General features: G+C 42.8%; 1 protein-coding gene across 2 annotated transcripts in view; it reads left to right on the forward strand.

Moving 5' to 3' along the window:
* LOC139638836 (high affinity 3',5'-cyclic-AMP phosphodiesterase 7A-like) overlaps positions 1-14,027 on the forward strand; it is a 32,771-nt gene extending 18,744 nt beyond the window's left edge. For both annotated transcript variants that reach the window (XM_071512864.1, XM_071512863.1), the window contains 10 exons: positions 1,158-1,288; positions 1,877-1,940; positions 3,475-3,570; positions 5,729-5,829; positions 7,680-7,811; positions 8,795-8,886; positions 9,948-10,092; positions 11,810-11,906; positions 12,988-13,068; positions 13,794-14,027. In XM_071512864.1, coding sequence (XP_071368965.1) covers positions 1,158-1,288; positions 1,877-1,940; positions 3,475-3,570; positions 5,729-5,829; positions 7,680-7,811; positions 8,795-8,886; positions 9,948-10,092; positions 11,810-11,906; positions 12,988-13,068; positions 13,794-13,951 — 1,097 coding nt within the window. In that variant the 3' untranslated portion in view covers positions 13,952-14,027. The remainder of the gene's footprint in view (positions 1-1,157; positions 1,289-1,876; positions 1,941-3,474; positions 3,571-5,728; positions 5,830-7,679; positions 7,812-8,794; positions 8,887-9,947; positions 10,093-11,809; positions 11,907-12,987; positions 13,069-13,793) is intronic.
* Positions 14,028-16,362: the final 2,335 nt, after the last annotated feature.

Consider the following 16,362-nt stretch of genomic DNA (forward strand, 5'->3'; position numbering starts at 1 on the left):
CTCTTGACTCTAATTCACATTCCAGTGTCGAGTCTTTGAATTTCACCGAACACCAAACCTTGAAAGTGGCGGGATCAGGGACCAGCTGCATAAAGCTAGTTTAAGACCAGTCTAAGCCTTAGACTGGTCTTAGATTCTCAGGTTGGACTCGGCTAATTAAGACTGTCTGTTACTTAAATATTACAACTGACTTATTTTGAGGTAGGACAGTTAGCCACCTTACCCCCGGCTAATCTTGAGTTAAGAACTTTGTTGTTATGGCAACGAGTCGGCCTAACTGTCAGAGCGGGAAGTTTAAATACTGAAGCTGTTTCAGACAAGACGACAAATCTTTGGTTTTTGGAAAGAGTCTGAAGAAGAGAGAGAGTCTTTAGAGACAGAAACAACTCATTAGAGATCTACAGCAACCAAGAAGTAGCAGGAACAGGTAAATATAAATGTCTGTAGCAAGTTTGACTTAAAGTCACATTTAAGTCTAAGACCAGGTCTATCTTTATGCAGCTGGTCCTGGTCCCCGGTGTGTGAGCCTGCAGCAGAGCCACAGACAAACAGACCACACAAGATTGTTATTGTTGTTGATTTCTGTTTGAATTGCAGAACTTTCTGCACTGTGCATGAGGAGAAAATAACGACAATACTGTAGATAATATATAGGCGGTAGGGCTGCAACTAACGACATTTTTATTATTGATTAATCTATTGATTATTTTTTAGTTCCCAGAGTCCAAAGTGCTTCTTCAGGTTTCTTCCTCAGTCTGAGCGGCAGCCAGAAAACACAAAGGATCAATTTAATAATGAGATGAAACACAAAATCTGTGAAGCTGCAACCAGCAGATGTTTGGTATTTTTACTGATAAATGACTAAAACGATCAATCGATTATCAAAATTATAATCGATTAATTTTCTACCAATCGACTAATCAGTTAATTGACTAATCGTTTCAGATAATAGATAATAGTGGTGAGACTGAAATCTGGCATCACAGTCATTCTCCTATTCTCATAAATTAATTCTCATATATCGGGATAATTTCTACTGAATTTAATTTTAGTTAACTTAACGTAGGGGCCCAGCGGAGCCCCTCCAGGACCCCCGGAGGTCCGCGCACCCCAGTTTGAGTTCCCCTGACTCAGGTGTTGTTGTCGTCCCGCCGCAGCTCGCCGGGTCGGACCGGCCGGGCCGCGGCTCCGCCGGCTGCTGAGCCTGCAGCGCCCCGCGACCTCCGACCCCGCCCACCCCCCCCGACCCATCCACATCCTGGACCAGGACTACACCGGCCAGGCCAAGGTACCGGTGTGTGTGTGTGTGTGTGTATGTGTTTAGAAATCAGTGTTCAATCCTGGGGACGATGTTTGTTCCACATTTGTCCCTTTTCTGGTTTTCAGATTCAGATTTATTTTCTCCAGGCACATTATGCTCATACAAGGAATTTATCTTGGCACATCGGTGCGGTGCATCGAACAAAAAAACAAAACTATAAAACAGTAATAATACAGACACAAGCAATATCCAAATAGTCTATATCTGTGTATGTGTTCCTGCTGAAAGTCCTGATCCCAATAAACTTGATGACATCAGATGGTTTTCCTTCACTCAGACTGAGGCAGGAATCCACTCCTCTGTGTTTGTGTTGTTTTGATGCTGCTGTTCAGGACACTGAGCAGAGTGGAGGAGGAGGAGGAGGAGGAGGAGGAGGAGGAGGAGGAGGAGGAGGAGGAGGAGGAGGAGGAGGAGGAGGAGGAGGAGGAGGAGGAGGAGGAGGAGGAGGAGTTTGTTTACAGTGAAACAGTGAAGCCTGTGAGCGGCTCCAGAGGTTTTGGACTCAGGTCGCTGATGATCTTTAGATTTGAGCTTTTTCCTGTTCTGTGGTTTCAGTGTCTGCTGCAGAACGCTGGGAGCTGGGACTTCGACATCTTCCTGTTGGACAGACTGACCAACGGTGAGCCTGCTTCTACTGTTTCTACTGTTTCTACTGTTTCTACTGTTTCTACTGCTTCATCTGCTTCTACTGCTTCATCTGCTTCTACTGCTTCTACTGTTTCTACTGCTTCATCTGCTTCTGTTTCTACTGCTTCATCTGCTTCTGTTTCTACTGCTTCATCTGCTTCTACTGTTTCTACTGCTTCATCTGTTTCTACTGTTCTACTGTTTCTACTGCTTCATCTGCTTCTACTGCTTCATCTGCTTCTACTGTTTCTACTGCTTCATCTGCTTCTACTGTTTCTACTGCTTCATCTGCTTCTGCTTCTACTGCTTCATCTGCTTCTACTGTTTCTACTGCTTCATCTGCTTCTACTGTTTCTACTGCTTCATCTGCTTCTGTTTCTACTGCTTCATCTGCTTCTGTTTCTACTGCTTCATCTGCTTCTGTTTCTACTGCTTCATCTGCTTCTGTTTCTACTGCTTCATCTGCTTCTACTGTTTCTACTGCTTCATCTGCTTCTACTGTTTCTACTGCTTCATCTGCTTCTGCTTCTACTGCTTCATCTGCTTCTACTGCTTCATCTGCTTCTACTGTTTCTACTGTTTCTACTGCTTCATCTGCTTCTACTGTTTCTACTGCTTCATCTGCTTCTACTGTTTCTACTGTTTCATTTGCTTCTACTGTTCTACTGCTTCATCTGTTTCTACTGTTTCTACTGCTTCATCTGCTTCTACTGCTTCTACTGTTCTACTGCTTCATCTGCTTCTACTGTTTCTACTGTTCTACTGCTTCATCTGCTTCTACTGTTTCTACTGTTTCTACTGCTTCATCTGCTTCTACTGTTTCTACTGCTTCATCTGCTTCTACTGTTTCTACTGTTTCATTTGCTTCTACTGTTCTACTGCTTCATCTGTTTCTACTGTTTCTACTGCTTCATCTGCTTCTACTGCTTCTACTGTTCTACTGCTTCATCTGCTTCTACTGCTTCTACTGTTCTACTGCTTCATCTGCTTCTACTGTTTCTACTGTTCTACTGCTTCATCTGCTTCTACTGTTTCTACTGTTTCTACTGCTTCATCTGCTTCTGTTTCTACTGCTTCATCTGCTTCTGTTTCTACTGCTTCATCTGCTTCTACTGCTTCTACTGTTCTACTGCTTCATCTGCTTCATCTGTTTCTACTGTTCTACTGCTTCTACTGTTTCTACTGCTTCTACTGCTTCATCTGTTTCTACTGCTTCATCTGCTTCTACTGTGTCTACTGTTCTACTGTTTCTACTGCTTCTAGTGTTTCTACTGTTTCCACGTTTTTCCAGTTTTTACTGCTTCTAGTGTTTCTACTGTTTCTACTGCTTCTACTTCATCTGTTTCTACTGTTTCTACTTCATCTATTTCTACTCTTCCTGCTCGCTATAAATTCAGTTTAGCAAGTTGTAAACCACTGACCAACAAAACATTCAATTCAGCAATCAATTAAGTTTCATTTAATCCATTATTATTATTATTGTTGTTGTTGTTGTTGTTGCTGCTGACAGTGTGTGTGTGTTGCAGGAGACAGTCTGGTCAGTCTGACCCTCCACCTGTTCGTCCAGTTCGGTCTGATCCGGCTCTTCCAGTTGGATTTGCTCAAACTGCGACGCTTCCTGGGTACGAACCTGTCTGACCGCTGCCCCCTGCTGGCTCTCTGAAGATGTTACTCTAATTTACATGTCCGTTTTTTTTTTTCAAACCTATTTTGTTTTGAAAGCGTTTTCTGTTTTCGGGGTTCTCACTGGTCATATTCCTGCAATATTATAGATTTTTGAGAAGTGTAATCCAGGCAGGCAAAGTCATGGAATTTGAAAAATCCTCTGGAGAAGTCAGGGAGTATCAGGGAATTTAAGGCACTTTCTAAACTTTTAGACCAGTATCATAAATAATAATAATAAATAATAATTGATTCCCCAAGGGGATCAATATAAAGTACTATCGTATCTTATAAAGTCGGTTATTAGTATTTTATATTCATAGCTGTGAACGGCTGATGAGTGAGCGAGGGACTCAACTGTCCAACAGGTGAAACTATAATGAGGGAGCCAGCCAGTGAATGGATGATGTCTTCAGGTTCATGTCATTGTGTTTCTGCAAACTGTGCAGAGTTTACCAACAGGATCCACTGGCTCAGTTGAGAAACTGATTGAACTTATGATCGAGTCACGGAGATCTGCAACAAACAGAGTGAAACCGCTCTGGTTTTAGTGACTGCATGCATCATCACTGCATCAGCAGAACTGGAAATCTCTCAGTAGAGCGCAAACCTCCGGCAGCGCTGAACGATTCTCCAACGTTTCTCTAACAAACGTTTGAGTTTAACAGCTGACTTGGAAGTCCCAGATGTTGGACTTTCCCACCAGCACATGAACGCAGCATAATAATGATAATCGTCTAATGGCAGAAATCCCAGATCCGGATCAGCACCAAAATCGAATCAACTGATCCTTAGGCCGAGAGCGATCTGTCCTCTAGATTTCAGACAAAATGTTTCTGAGATATCTGGTGGTGTTGTCGCGGTGGGCGGTGTTACTGGCATACGGTCTTGGAGTCCACACCGGTGTTATTAGCCCCACACCGGGAATACCGTTATTTTGTATTTTGTAAAATAAAAGCACATAGTCAGAGCTTCCATGTTCAAGTTAGGCTACAAAATGATAAATGGACATACTAAAAACATACTGATCACTAATATCTGATCACTAATATGACAGATTAGGATGAATAGGATTAATTATTTGTTCTTACCTAGTGACAGTAATGTGTCCAGTACAATCCAATGGGAGCCTAAAGAAGGGCAATATGGCAGAATCTGACCTGCGCTCACATTAACTCTCTGAGTGTTGAGCAGTGTTAGAAATCTCTGATTAAAAAGTGTTACCGTTTACAAATGCCGTTAACGTGAGTTTGGAGAGGAATTTTACGTTTCACTTTCATTGTAGCGTCTGTGACTTTTGGCGCTTTTGGTGGATGGTACCGGCTCGGCTTGACTCGACTCGACTCGACTCGCCTTTTTTGGTTTTCCACTGGCCAAGTACCAGGTACCAGGTACCATATTACGTAGTACCTGGTACTTTTTTTCGTAGCACCTCCGTCGAGGTTCCAAGCGAGCTGAGGCGAGCTGAGGCGAAACCAAAAGGTGACGTGAAACACTGCAGACCACTGATTGGTCAGAGAATCGTCATCGTGACACGGGACGTATATGCTAACGTTAGCTACCAGGCTAGCGGTTAGCTTACCCTCTTGCGTCGCCTTGAGCAGCCAGAGAGCAGTCTGTTGTCTCGCTGCCTTCAGCCTCTTCTGAAATAAAATCTGTCTCCTTGCTGTGACTAACAGACACACACCGAGAATCAAGAACACCATCGCTTCGATATCCTCCATTGTAGCTGTGTGTCGCGTTTCATGCGGCGTTGCAGCGTCGCTATGACGACCAGTTTGGGGGATGGGGCACATTGAGGGGGTACTATCTGCAGTGGAAAACCAAAGTGGTACTACCAAAAGCGAGTAGAGTCGAGTCGAGGCGAGGCGAGTTGAGCCGGTACTATGCAGTGGAAAAGCGGCATTTGACAGTGCTCAGACCCTCTAGTGGCGACAGGCGGTATAACCGGTGTGTCAAAATGGCACCGTGACAACTCTAATATCTTGCTAACAGACAGCGGTGAAAACATAACCATTATAATGAGAACACATGCGACTCAGGGCTGCAGTACTGGATTCTCTGATCCGGTGCGGTGTGAGTCTGGGTGTGACGGCTGGTTGTGGTTTTGTGTTGCAGTCCTGGTGCAGCAGGACTACCACAGCAGGAACCCGTACCACAACTCGCTCCACGCCGCCGACGTCACGCAGGCCATGTACTGCTACCTGAAGGAGCCCAAGGTGAGCCGGAGCAGAGTCGCTTTAAAGGAGCGTTCGGTGACATTTATCGACCTCCGTAGACCTTCTTCAGCAACACGGCTGACGTTCTTCCTCTTCGACTCAGCAGGTCGTAGTTAGGTTCTCTCCATCGCCGGCAATGTTAAGAAGCAACTTTCTGTCTCCGACGACTCTGTGATCAGTGATTTAGTGAGTCTCAACCTTTTTCGTATCAAGGACCCTAATTCAGTCCACATTAGAGCCACAGACCCCCATTTGATGAGATTTTGTCTCTCAGACCCAAATCTGAGAATATTTTTTATTGATTTTGTCCAGAACTCCATGACTGTCTGTATTGTAGGTAGAGAGATAACAGAGAAAATATGATCAGAACAGTCATTTTTGTACATTCTCTAATTGTGTTCACTTCTTGTAAATGAAATAATGCTTAAGTTTAACAATTCATCAGTTTGCTGGGGACCCCCTGGAACCCCCTCAAGGACCCCTGGTGGTCCCCGGACCCCACGTTGAGAACCACTTGTGTTTAACACAATACAGCTGTTGTCACTTCTAGCTGTTGACAGTTATTTCTGTTTCTGTTGTCAGAAACACTGAAACACTATAAAAAAGAGATTTGATCGAGGGTCACAACATGCTAACAGCACAGAAATTACCGTTAGCCTTGGTTAGCTAGTTAGCATGTTGTGACGCTCGATCAAAATCGTCTGACAACAGAAACAGAAAGATCTGTCATTATACAACAGGTAGTTCCGACCAAGCAATCTGATTGGTCAACTAGACATTTAGAACGTGATCAAATCAGCATGACAGCACACCTAGCTGTGCTCATCACTAAGAATATTACTCTGCCATATATTATTATACAATATATTTAAATATAACTGCATCCTCCACGGCGCTACTAGCTTGAAAATACATGTGAAGTTCGAGGACGTAGCAGCTAAATCTGTCCATGGAAAAATTATTTTTTTCAGCAGATATCTTAGTTACAACAAGATCAAGCTAGCAAGGCAGTTTTGTGTTTATATGTGTGGTATTTATTCAGTTTGGGAAATCCCGCGATCTCTAGAGAGCATTAGCTCAAGTTGGCTGGCTGACTCAACAGGGACTAGAAATCGTCTCTGTTGCAGGTCGTTACTAAGGCTCCGCCTACTTGCTGGAGTAGTAAACTAGGTTCCATTACATAGGAGTCTACTGACGTGACTGATTGTTTTCCAGTTGTTAGTCAGACCCCGTGTATTTCCAGGGAAACGGAGATAACACTAGCAAAAAAAAATGTATTTTGAGAGTGAATTGCCCCACAATATGAATACATTTTGGATTATATCTTTTATTTTGTTGGTAACCGTTGTATAATCGCAATATTACACTCGAGGGTGAGCTGTACCATCATTATTGGCACTTCAGTGATGCTTACGGACGGATGCTTACCTGTCGTGCCAATAATGACGGTAAAGCTCAGCCTCTCGTGTAATATTGCTGAAGTGTCAACAGCTGTACTGTGTTCTACACTGTGTTGAAACACAGAATCACTGATCACAGACAGAAAGCTGCTTCTTAACACAGCCGGCAATGGAGAGAACCGATCTATAACCTGGAAGAACGTCAGCCATGTTTGTGTAAAAGGTCTATAGAACTTCTCTCTATCTCTAACTTATCCTACACAAGTCTCTGGAAACCAAATTGTGTATTTCATGTTTTTTATGTGAAGCTAAACCTGAATTATTGCACGTTTAATCACTTGGCCAGTAAAAGCACAGGACAACAGGAACTCTCTCAGTGCGTACAAACATAGACTTTACACTTCAGTTAATGTATTCTTATAGGTTTTTTATATCTGTGTCCGTGTGCAGCTAGCCAAAACGCTGACCGCCTGTGACATCCTGCTGGCTTTGGTTGCGGCCGCCACCCACGACTTGGACCACCCCGGGGTGAACCAGCGCTTCCTGGTCAAGACCGACCATCACCTGGCTGCGCTGTACAAGGTAGAACATCTGAGGGAACCGAGTTTTAGTGTTGAGTCTGGATTCACAAAGTTTACCTGACCTTACCTGATGAACCGGTTATAACAAGTGAACAGATGACTGAGAGCACAACATTTAGAAGTTAAGTCCTAGGTTGACAAGATGAGAACTCTTTTACAGACTGGATCCTCTAGATTGTACACACATTAAATTATAAGCTTCAGATTATGATCTATTTTTCCCAAAATAGATACAGAATATATTAATTGTTTTATCTCCTCCTGAGTTTTTATTCTCCTTTCCTTTGGTTCTCTTGTTCTCCTATTGCTTTATTTCATTCCTTTGCTGTTCTTTTATCTGTAAAGCAGCTTTGTAAACTCTCTCCTCTTCTTCTTCTTCTTCTTCTTCTTCTTCTCCTTTCTCCATTTTCTGATTCTGTGAGGTTTTTTTTGGAGACTGATTAGGGATGGGAGGATATAAGATTTCATCTTTTATCGCGATAAAAACACTCAAGATAATTTTATCTTGGTGAATTTCCATTATCGGGATAATCATGAATATCCTCACATGAGCGTGAATATCCTCAAAACAAGTTATTCAGTTACTGTGCATTTACAACACATAACTAATTGAACCATGTGAATGCTTGGATATCAGGTTGATAGGTAGATTCTTTTTATTAATGGATTTTTTTCTCTCATTGTGATTACCTGCTGGGTGTTGGCGAGAGTCTGAATCTGTCCTTGTTTGTTTTTCACTAAAAAGGATGTTCACAAAAAAAACATGTGTCCTATGATGCAATAAAAATATTTGTTTCTTAACAAAATGTAAGGTAAAGTGATTCCAGTATGTTTTAGTGCCATTTTAAGAGTTTTAAGCATATTTTGATGATTATCGGGATAATATCGTGAATCGCAATTATTTCGTGACATTAAATTTTCATATCGTCTTATGCCTAAGACTGATAGCAAGAGTCTGGATGTTGTTTGTGTTTCACTGTGCAGAACACTTCAGTCCTGGAGAATCACCACTGGAAGTCGGCCGTCGGTCTTCTCCGAGAGTCCGGCCTGCTGGCCCACCGGCCGCCCGGCGAGAGGTCAGTCCGTCTCCAGCTAGCCGGTCCAGAGGGACACTGAGCCCAAGTCCGTCCGTCACTTTGGAACGATGTTCGCTACGGCTAAAAGATACTGATAAAAAATCTAATTGCGATTATCTGCCAGAATACTGCAATTGCTATTTAAATTGCGATTCATATCATCACAAGTTTTTCTTGTCATAAATTTCTTAGAACTTTACATTTGTTTAAAGAAAAGTGATTTTGTTGAAAAAAAAAAAAAAAAAAAAAACTAGATGTGAGTGTGCAGATTTACTGAGTTTGACTCTGATGAAAGGTTTTGATTCTAAAAATCCTTGTTCACAAATCCAGTTTGGACCGAACTCTCTCTGAAGAAATTAACTGCAGACTCTGAGATTTGGAAATTGTTCATATTGTAATTTGGATTTTTTCATTTACATCTCATATCTGGATTGTTTTCCCCCATGATGAAATTGGGGGAGGGACTCTTGATCGGCCCCGGTCCATCCATCACGCACAATCTCTCGCCACTGATTGGATTTTGACGAAACTTTGGGGAATGATGTGTCTCATTGCTCCATTCCAGTATTTTCAAAATTAAAGAGTAACTAAACCCCAAACCCAAATCTGTGGTGATAGGGAAAAATAGGGTACTAAACTGGTCATCTGCTATTGGCTGGTCTTTGTGCCAGCTGACGTCACCTTCTATAGAGTACAACAGATGGTGACATCACCTGGCACAAAGACCAGCCAATAGCAGATGGCCAGTTCTGTACCCTACTTTTCTCCAGCAGATGTCAGGCTTCAGCACAGATTTGGGTTTGGGGTTTAGTTACTCCTTAACTGATTAGCGCTACAACGTTTGTTTACTTGTTACTGATTGGCCCAAGTGGTGCCCGCATCATTCATGTGGAACGACATGTCTGCTTGTTTTAAGATCTGATGTAGCTCAGTGGTTTTCAGTGTGGCGTCATGACCCAAGTCTGAAGGTTTCATTTCTGTTGAGTTCCATCAATAGTATGAGAAAGTAAACCACAATAATAAATCAAATAGAAGCCTAACTGTGGCTGCTGGTTGTGCAGGTTGCTCCTGGAGGAACGTCTGGGCGCTCTGATCCTGGCCACCGATATCAGCCGGCAGAACGAATACCTGTCTGAATTCAGGACCCACCTGGACCGGGGAGACCTCCGCCTGGGAGACTCCAACCACCGGCTGTTCGTCCTGCAGGTCCGCCTCACTCACCGCAGTTTCACTTTACACAACCTCAGTTTCACTTTACACAACCTCAGCTTTAAGGGTTTAATTTTAAGATTTTAAAATTGTATTTTTTATTTTTATTTAACCTTTATTTAACCAGGCAGGTCAATTAAGAACAAATTCTTATTTACAATGACGGCCTAGCAAGAGGACAAAAGGACCTCTCGAAGGGTAAAGGGAAAAGGGGACCAAAAAAAAAAAAGAAACTAAACAAAGAATAATGCAGATAAGACTATCAGACACAAATGTTACATACATCGCAGAGGCAGAGAAACCCAACACAGTATGGGAACAGGGAAATAATCAAAACACACACCAAACAAACAACCAAATAAAATTCATTAATAAAAGTCATGCAAGTCATGAAGCAGAATAGACAAATTTCTTTGTCAAAATCAGTAAAATTCAGTTCTAAAACTAACAGGTAGCCAGTGTAAAGATGTTGAAATTGTTGTGATGTGAAGAGAGTTACTGTAGTCTCAAGTGAGAAGAGACAGAAACATGGGTGACTTCCTCCAGATCACTAAAGGATAAACGCTGCTTCATTTTGGAAATATACCATGAATGCGTACAGTTTAACTAGGTGTTGCCTCCAGTGGGAATCAGCAGTGTCACAGTCAAGCCCCATCAAACCGATTCACCCAGTGACCAATTCCGCCTCCATTCATTTTCCCCGAACTGTGGTGAAGTCCATGCGTCTAATGTCACTCTACAAAATATTTGGATTGGACAAAGCTGATGAACTCCCACTTCATCCCACTGGTCGACACGCCCAGAAGCGTCCGGTTTGAGGGAGGAACAGCTGCTCGACATTCGAATTCATCACCTACAGTGGGGCTTTTCTGTCAGTGCCTTGCTCTGCCTATTGAGCTACACAGGGAATGAAACCCCCAACCCTGCAGCCAAGTAGAAGTTAAAAGTAGAATAGAACTCCAAAAGGTGGTTGATTACTTGGAGTCGACCAGTTCAGCTACAGACAGAACTGCCCAGCGTTTTCCTGGTGGTTTGTGTTCATTTAATTTAAAACAGCGGGATCGACAGCGAGGATTTCAAGCATTTATTTATTCTAAAATGGAGAAAACATTTTGACTCACCAGCCTCCATCAATGTCTGGATTAGAAGTCCACTTCCACCTTTTACAGGGTGAAACCATTCAGTATAATAAAAGTCATATTCAAGTGGATTCATATTGGTTCAAGTTAACAGTTTGTATATTAGACATCACGTAATTAAAAGTGCAAATCCATATACACTACCAGTCAAAAGTCTGGACCCACCTGATGTTTCTCATTCTCTTAAATCATTCTGATCTTCAGTCTTCTGCTTAAAGTCTTGAAATGAGTTTCTTAGACAAATATAAATAGTGAAGTTGACCCTATGTATGAATTTCTTTCCAAAGCCTTTGCCTTTCCGTCAAGGCAAAGAATCTAAAATATAAGATAGTTTTGATTTGTTTTAACACTTTTTTTGGTCGCTGCATAATTCCATTTGTGTTATTTTATGGTTTTGAGTCTTTACTGTTCTAAAATGTGGAAAATAGTAAAAATAAAGAGAAAGGTGGTGAGTCCAAACTTTTGACTGGTAGTGTACATTTTCAGCAGACACCAAAACTCAGCAGGGTAATCCTCGATAACAAGGACTAATGTAGTTAATTCTACATTTCTTCTGTGTGTTTGTCGGAGTTCAGATGGCCATGAAGTGTGCAGATATCTGTAACCCCTGTCGGCCCTGGAGGCTCTGCAGGCTGTGGAGCAGCAAGGTCACAGAGGAGTTCTTCCACCAAGGTACGCCTCCTCATCCACTGTGACGCAATATCCCACTTAGTTTCAACATGGAGCTGTTTATTTGAAAACCAGAATAAAACGTTCTTGAACAGATTCAACAACGTTCCTGCTTTAAGACAACAAAGCATCCTGGGTCCGTCCTCATTTTGCATTTCTATTCTCGCTTTACACTAAAATGAGTCAAATAAAAGTAGATCCGGTCTCCCCGACAGGAAGTATCTCTCCTAAACGGTATCCCTCCGCTGTGTTCTCTTCTATCAATAAAAATGCTGTTTGGTGAAATTCTGTTCTGAAGCGTCGGACCAACAGTCAGCTGGAAATCACAGCAGCAGGATCTGTTGTTGAATCTGTTCACCGACGTGTTCGATGTCAGTTTCCATTCAAATGAATGGGAAGTCAAAATGTGAACGCTACAAACCGGTCCAGCTGCATCTGATCTTGGTGAGGAGATTATATTGTGCTTTTCAAATAAATAAGTCCATGTTGAAACTAAGTGGAATATTGCTTTAAAGACCCCATGAAATAGAAAATATTTTGTTTTTGTTTTTTAGCTTGTTTGCCGATGTCGCTGGACTTTTATATCAAATTGATATCAAAATGAACAGAGCGTCTGTTTCCGGTAAACAGCACATTTCTGTTGATGACTCATCCTGCACTTGGGGGGCGGAGACAAACATTTCATCCAATCAAATTTTGAACGGAGACAGAGAATATTCCTCCACAACTGAGTGCAGACTGCTGTCCGCCCCCAAGTTTCTGTCTCATTCAGAAATGCTGCTTAGTGATGCATTATATCAGGTAATGGTAAGTACAAGCATCTTATTATGCCTTGTTATCTATCGCAGGTTGTCCTTGTGATGCCCTTATAACGCATTATAGATATAGTCGTCATAGAAGCTGCTACCAAACTCTCTAACCACTTGATGGCGGGACGGCCCAGCTGTTAGACAGACCGTCCCGTAGCCAGGAGCTCCCAGGTTCGATCCCCAGTATCGTCAGCCAGCCGTCCGTCCTGCTGCAGCTCAGGACGAGAGCGTCAGCTAAACGACTAAACTGTAAAAACTGAATTATTTTTCCCCAGGCGACACAGAGAGGAAACACAGCGTGGAAGTGAGTCCGATGTGCGACCGGCAGACCAACAGCATGGCCAAGATACAGATCGGTGAGAAACGATTTTTCAACACAAACGATTCTCCAAAATGAGATATACACAGTTTGAAAAAAAAAAATGACTCGTCCTCGCACAAGATGACGATGACACTTTGAACGCACATCGAACACGTCGGTGAACAGATTCAACAACAGATCCTGCTGCTGTGATTTCCAGCTGACTGTTGGTCCGACGCTTCAGAACAGAATTTCACCAAACAGCATTTTTATTGATAGAAGAGAACACAGCGGAGGGATACCGTTTAGGAGAGATACTTCCTGTCGGGGAGACCGGATCTACTTTTATTTGACTCATTTTAGTGTAAAGCGAGAATAGAAATGCAAAATGAGGACGGAGCAGTTGCTGCTTTATTGTCTTCCAGCAGGATCTGTTGTTGAATCTGTTCACCGACGTGTTCGATGTCAGTTTCCATTCAAATGAATGGGAAGTCAAAATGTGAACGCTACAAACCGGTCCAGCTGCATCTGATCTTGGTGAGGAGATTATATTGTGCTTTTCAAATAAATATGTCCATGTTGAAACTGAGTGGAATATTGCTTTAAACCCACTTACATGGAAGAATCTGAACAATATTTGCAAAACCTAAATCAAACAATTGAATGTGTTAAAATGTTGTGACGCCTCATCAAACGCCACACGACATTTGAACTGTAGAGAAATGTGAAACGGAAAGATGAATCTTTAAACGACTCCCTCTTCTCTGAAACTCTGCACAGACTTCATCAGCTACGTTGTGGAGCCTCTGTTCGGCGAATGGTCTCGCTTCTCGGCCACGCCCCTCTCCCGGGGCATGATGGGACATCTGAGCGCCAACCGGGCCGCCTGGAAGCGCTCGCTGCTGCAGGCCGCCGAAGAGTTCGCCGGCTCCTCCTAGCCGCTCCTCCCTCTCCGAAGTACCTCAGGGAAGCGGGTTCCCGACACGGCGAGGCGGGAACTCCGAACACGATGTCAGCCGGGCGGCGCCGGGCGGGGCCGGGCGGGGCGGCCGGGCGGCGGGCGGGCGGCGGGGGATTACCGTGTCGCCGGACTATGGGACAAAGGGAAAAATCCCAAGAACTGAATCCCGACATCCGCCGCCGTCAGCCGGCTCCTCGGCCTCCGTCACGCTCCCTTCTCTAAGTAAACCACTGATTATTTTGTTGTTTCATTTTTTTGTCACCTAATTTAACTTAATTTATTGAATTTGGACCCATTTCCTTTAACATAGAGTAATATGTAGATACCTCATGTTGCTTCTGCTGTATTTAGTTTCTACTTCATATTTATTGTTTTGTGTCATGTCTCTCTGGCATGACTCATCTCAACCCAGCAGCATGTACTGATTTCTCTTTTCTGCGTTAGAAAACATTCGAAGGGAACATTTTTGCCAAAAAAAAAAAAAAAAAGCCCCTTCTCAAGAAAGTGCCATTTTTTTATTTAGTTTCAAGGCTTCTGAAAGTGAGAAGAGAGCGAAGCAGAGAGGAAGAGGTGCAATCTGGGAACTCATCGTCTATCGGTCTGACGACGATTAGACTCTGGGGGCGACGGCCAATATTTGGGGGTTTCCGGTGGACATCCGGGCCAAGACTTCCTCTTTGTTTACAGTCCGATTAGCAACTTGAGACGCGAGAATGGAGTCTGAGTCGAGAGACGACGTCTCATATGCAGATATCTGTTTATAGAGATTAGCCGAAATGTCGTCCGGACCTAAAACACCTACAAAAAGTATCGATGTTTGTGTTTTGTGTGGAGAAACGTTCGACTCTCACGTCTCAAGTCTTGCTAATCGGACTGTAAACAAAGAGGAAGTCTTGGCCCGGATGTCCTCTGGCCACACCGGAAACCCCCAAATATTGGCCGTCGCCCCCAGAGTCTAATCGTCAGACCGATAGACGATGGGTTCAGAGGTTGGAAGAGGTGTGACAGGACAGAATCCTCCACCGGTCTGCAGAGTCTGGAGCAGCGAGGACACGGCTCTACTCACAAGGACTAGTATTATGTGAGGAACTCGTGTGATTGATAAATTACCGGCCTAACCTTTACATTTTGTGAAACTCGCGGGATCATAAAATTGGCTCAAATCACCGGCTCCCCTGCAGACAGCTGTATGAGGCAGAGATTTTACAACTCATCACTTTCTGATTTAGCAAAGCAAAACTTGAAGCTTCCACTGAAAATGCATTTAAAACCTTCCTCCATTTTCCATGACAAGAGGAAGACAGAAATTGTGTAAAAAAAAATGTGCACAAAAACCAAATTACGTCTGAAATTCGAGTTTGATTCACATGGGATTAATATCTACAGACTTGGCAGATTTGCCGATCTCCAGTTATTACGAGTCACCTGCAGGTGACATGAGTCCTGTCGGGGATTTACACAAAAATATATGGAAAAGTATTTTTTCTGTTGTGATGAAGAATATCGTTCAGCTATAGAGTGATGTAGTTTAGTTGACAGCAGAGGTGGGGACTCGAGTCACATGACTTGGACTCAAGTCACAGTTTTAATTACTTGAGACTTGACTTGATACGTGAAGAGAAGACTTGAGACTGGACTTGACTTGGGTTCTGGTGACTTGGGACTTGACTCTGACTTGTACTCTGATGACTTGAAAAGGTTTCTAAAGTCTTGACTTGAGATCTTGTGTTTGTGTAAATGACTTAGATTGAAAGTGATGAGATTTGTTCCAGCAGACGACTGAATTTAAATTCTGTTTTCTGAATTTGTATGGAATGATTGAATTTATTGAAGTTGAAACTGATTCTAGAAATCAAACTCATGATGCTCTTACCAAGTTTTTATCCTATTAAAACCATATTGCATTGAAAAGTCCTAGATATTTAGTTTTCTTTAAGATATTAAATTGATACTGGACTCTTGATTTGTTCTGACTTGACTTGCTGTTCTACATTTAGACTTGAGACTTGACATTAATGACTTGGACTTGACTTGGACTCGACTTGGTAATCTACATTCAGACTTGAGACTTGACTTGGGACTCGAACGAAGTTGACTTGGTCTCACCTCTGATTGATATTCATATTGTTCAGGCCTGGAAGAAGCAGAGTTTTGAACGGAGGAGTGTAGGAACCTTGTCCTCGTGTCCGGACTCGATGTGAGCCCCGACTCGCCTGTTGCCTCCCACACGCTGCACAAACCAATATGTTCAGTTGTATTATTTCTGACAAATGAAACGTGAAAACCACTCACATGAAACTGTCTGAACAAACTCTCAGACTGCAGACTCCCAACACACCAAATGCCGTGAAAGGACTTTAACTTCATTTTTTTAATTTTTTTTTTTTT

Source organism: Centroberyx affinis, unplaced genomic scaffold, assembly GCF_046629955.1.
Source record: "Centroberyx affinis isolate AG114_WGS23_722 - 3 ecotype Tasmania unplaced genomic scaffold, CSIRO-AGI_Caff_v1 ptg006588l_1, whole genome shotgun sequence".
Lineage (NCBI taxonomy): Eukaryota > Metazoa > Chordata > Actinopteri > Beryciformes > Berycidae > Centroberyx > Centroberyx affinis.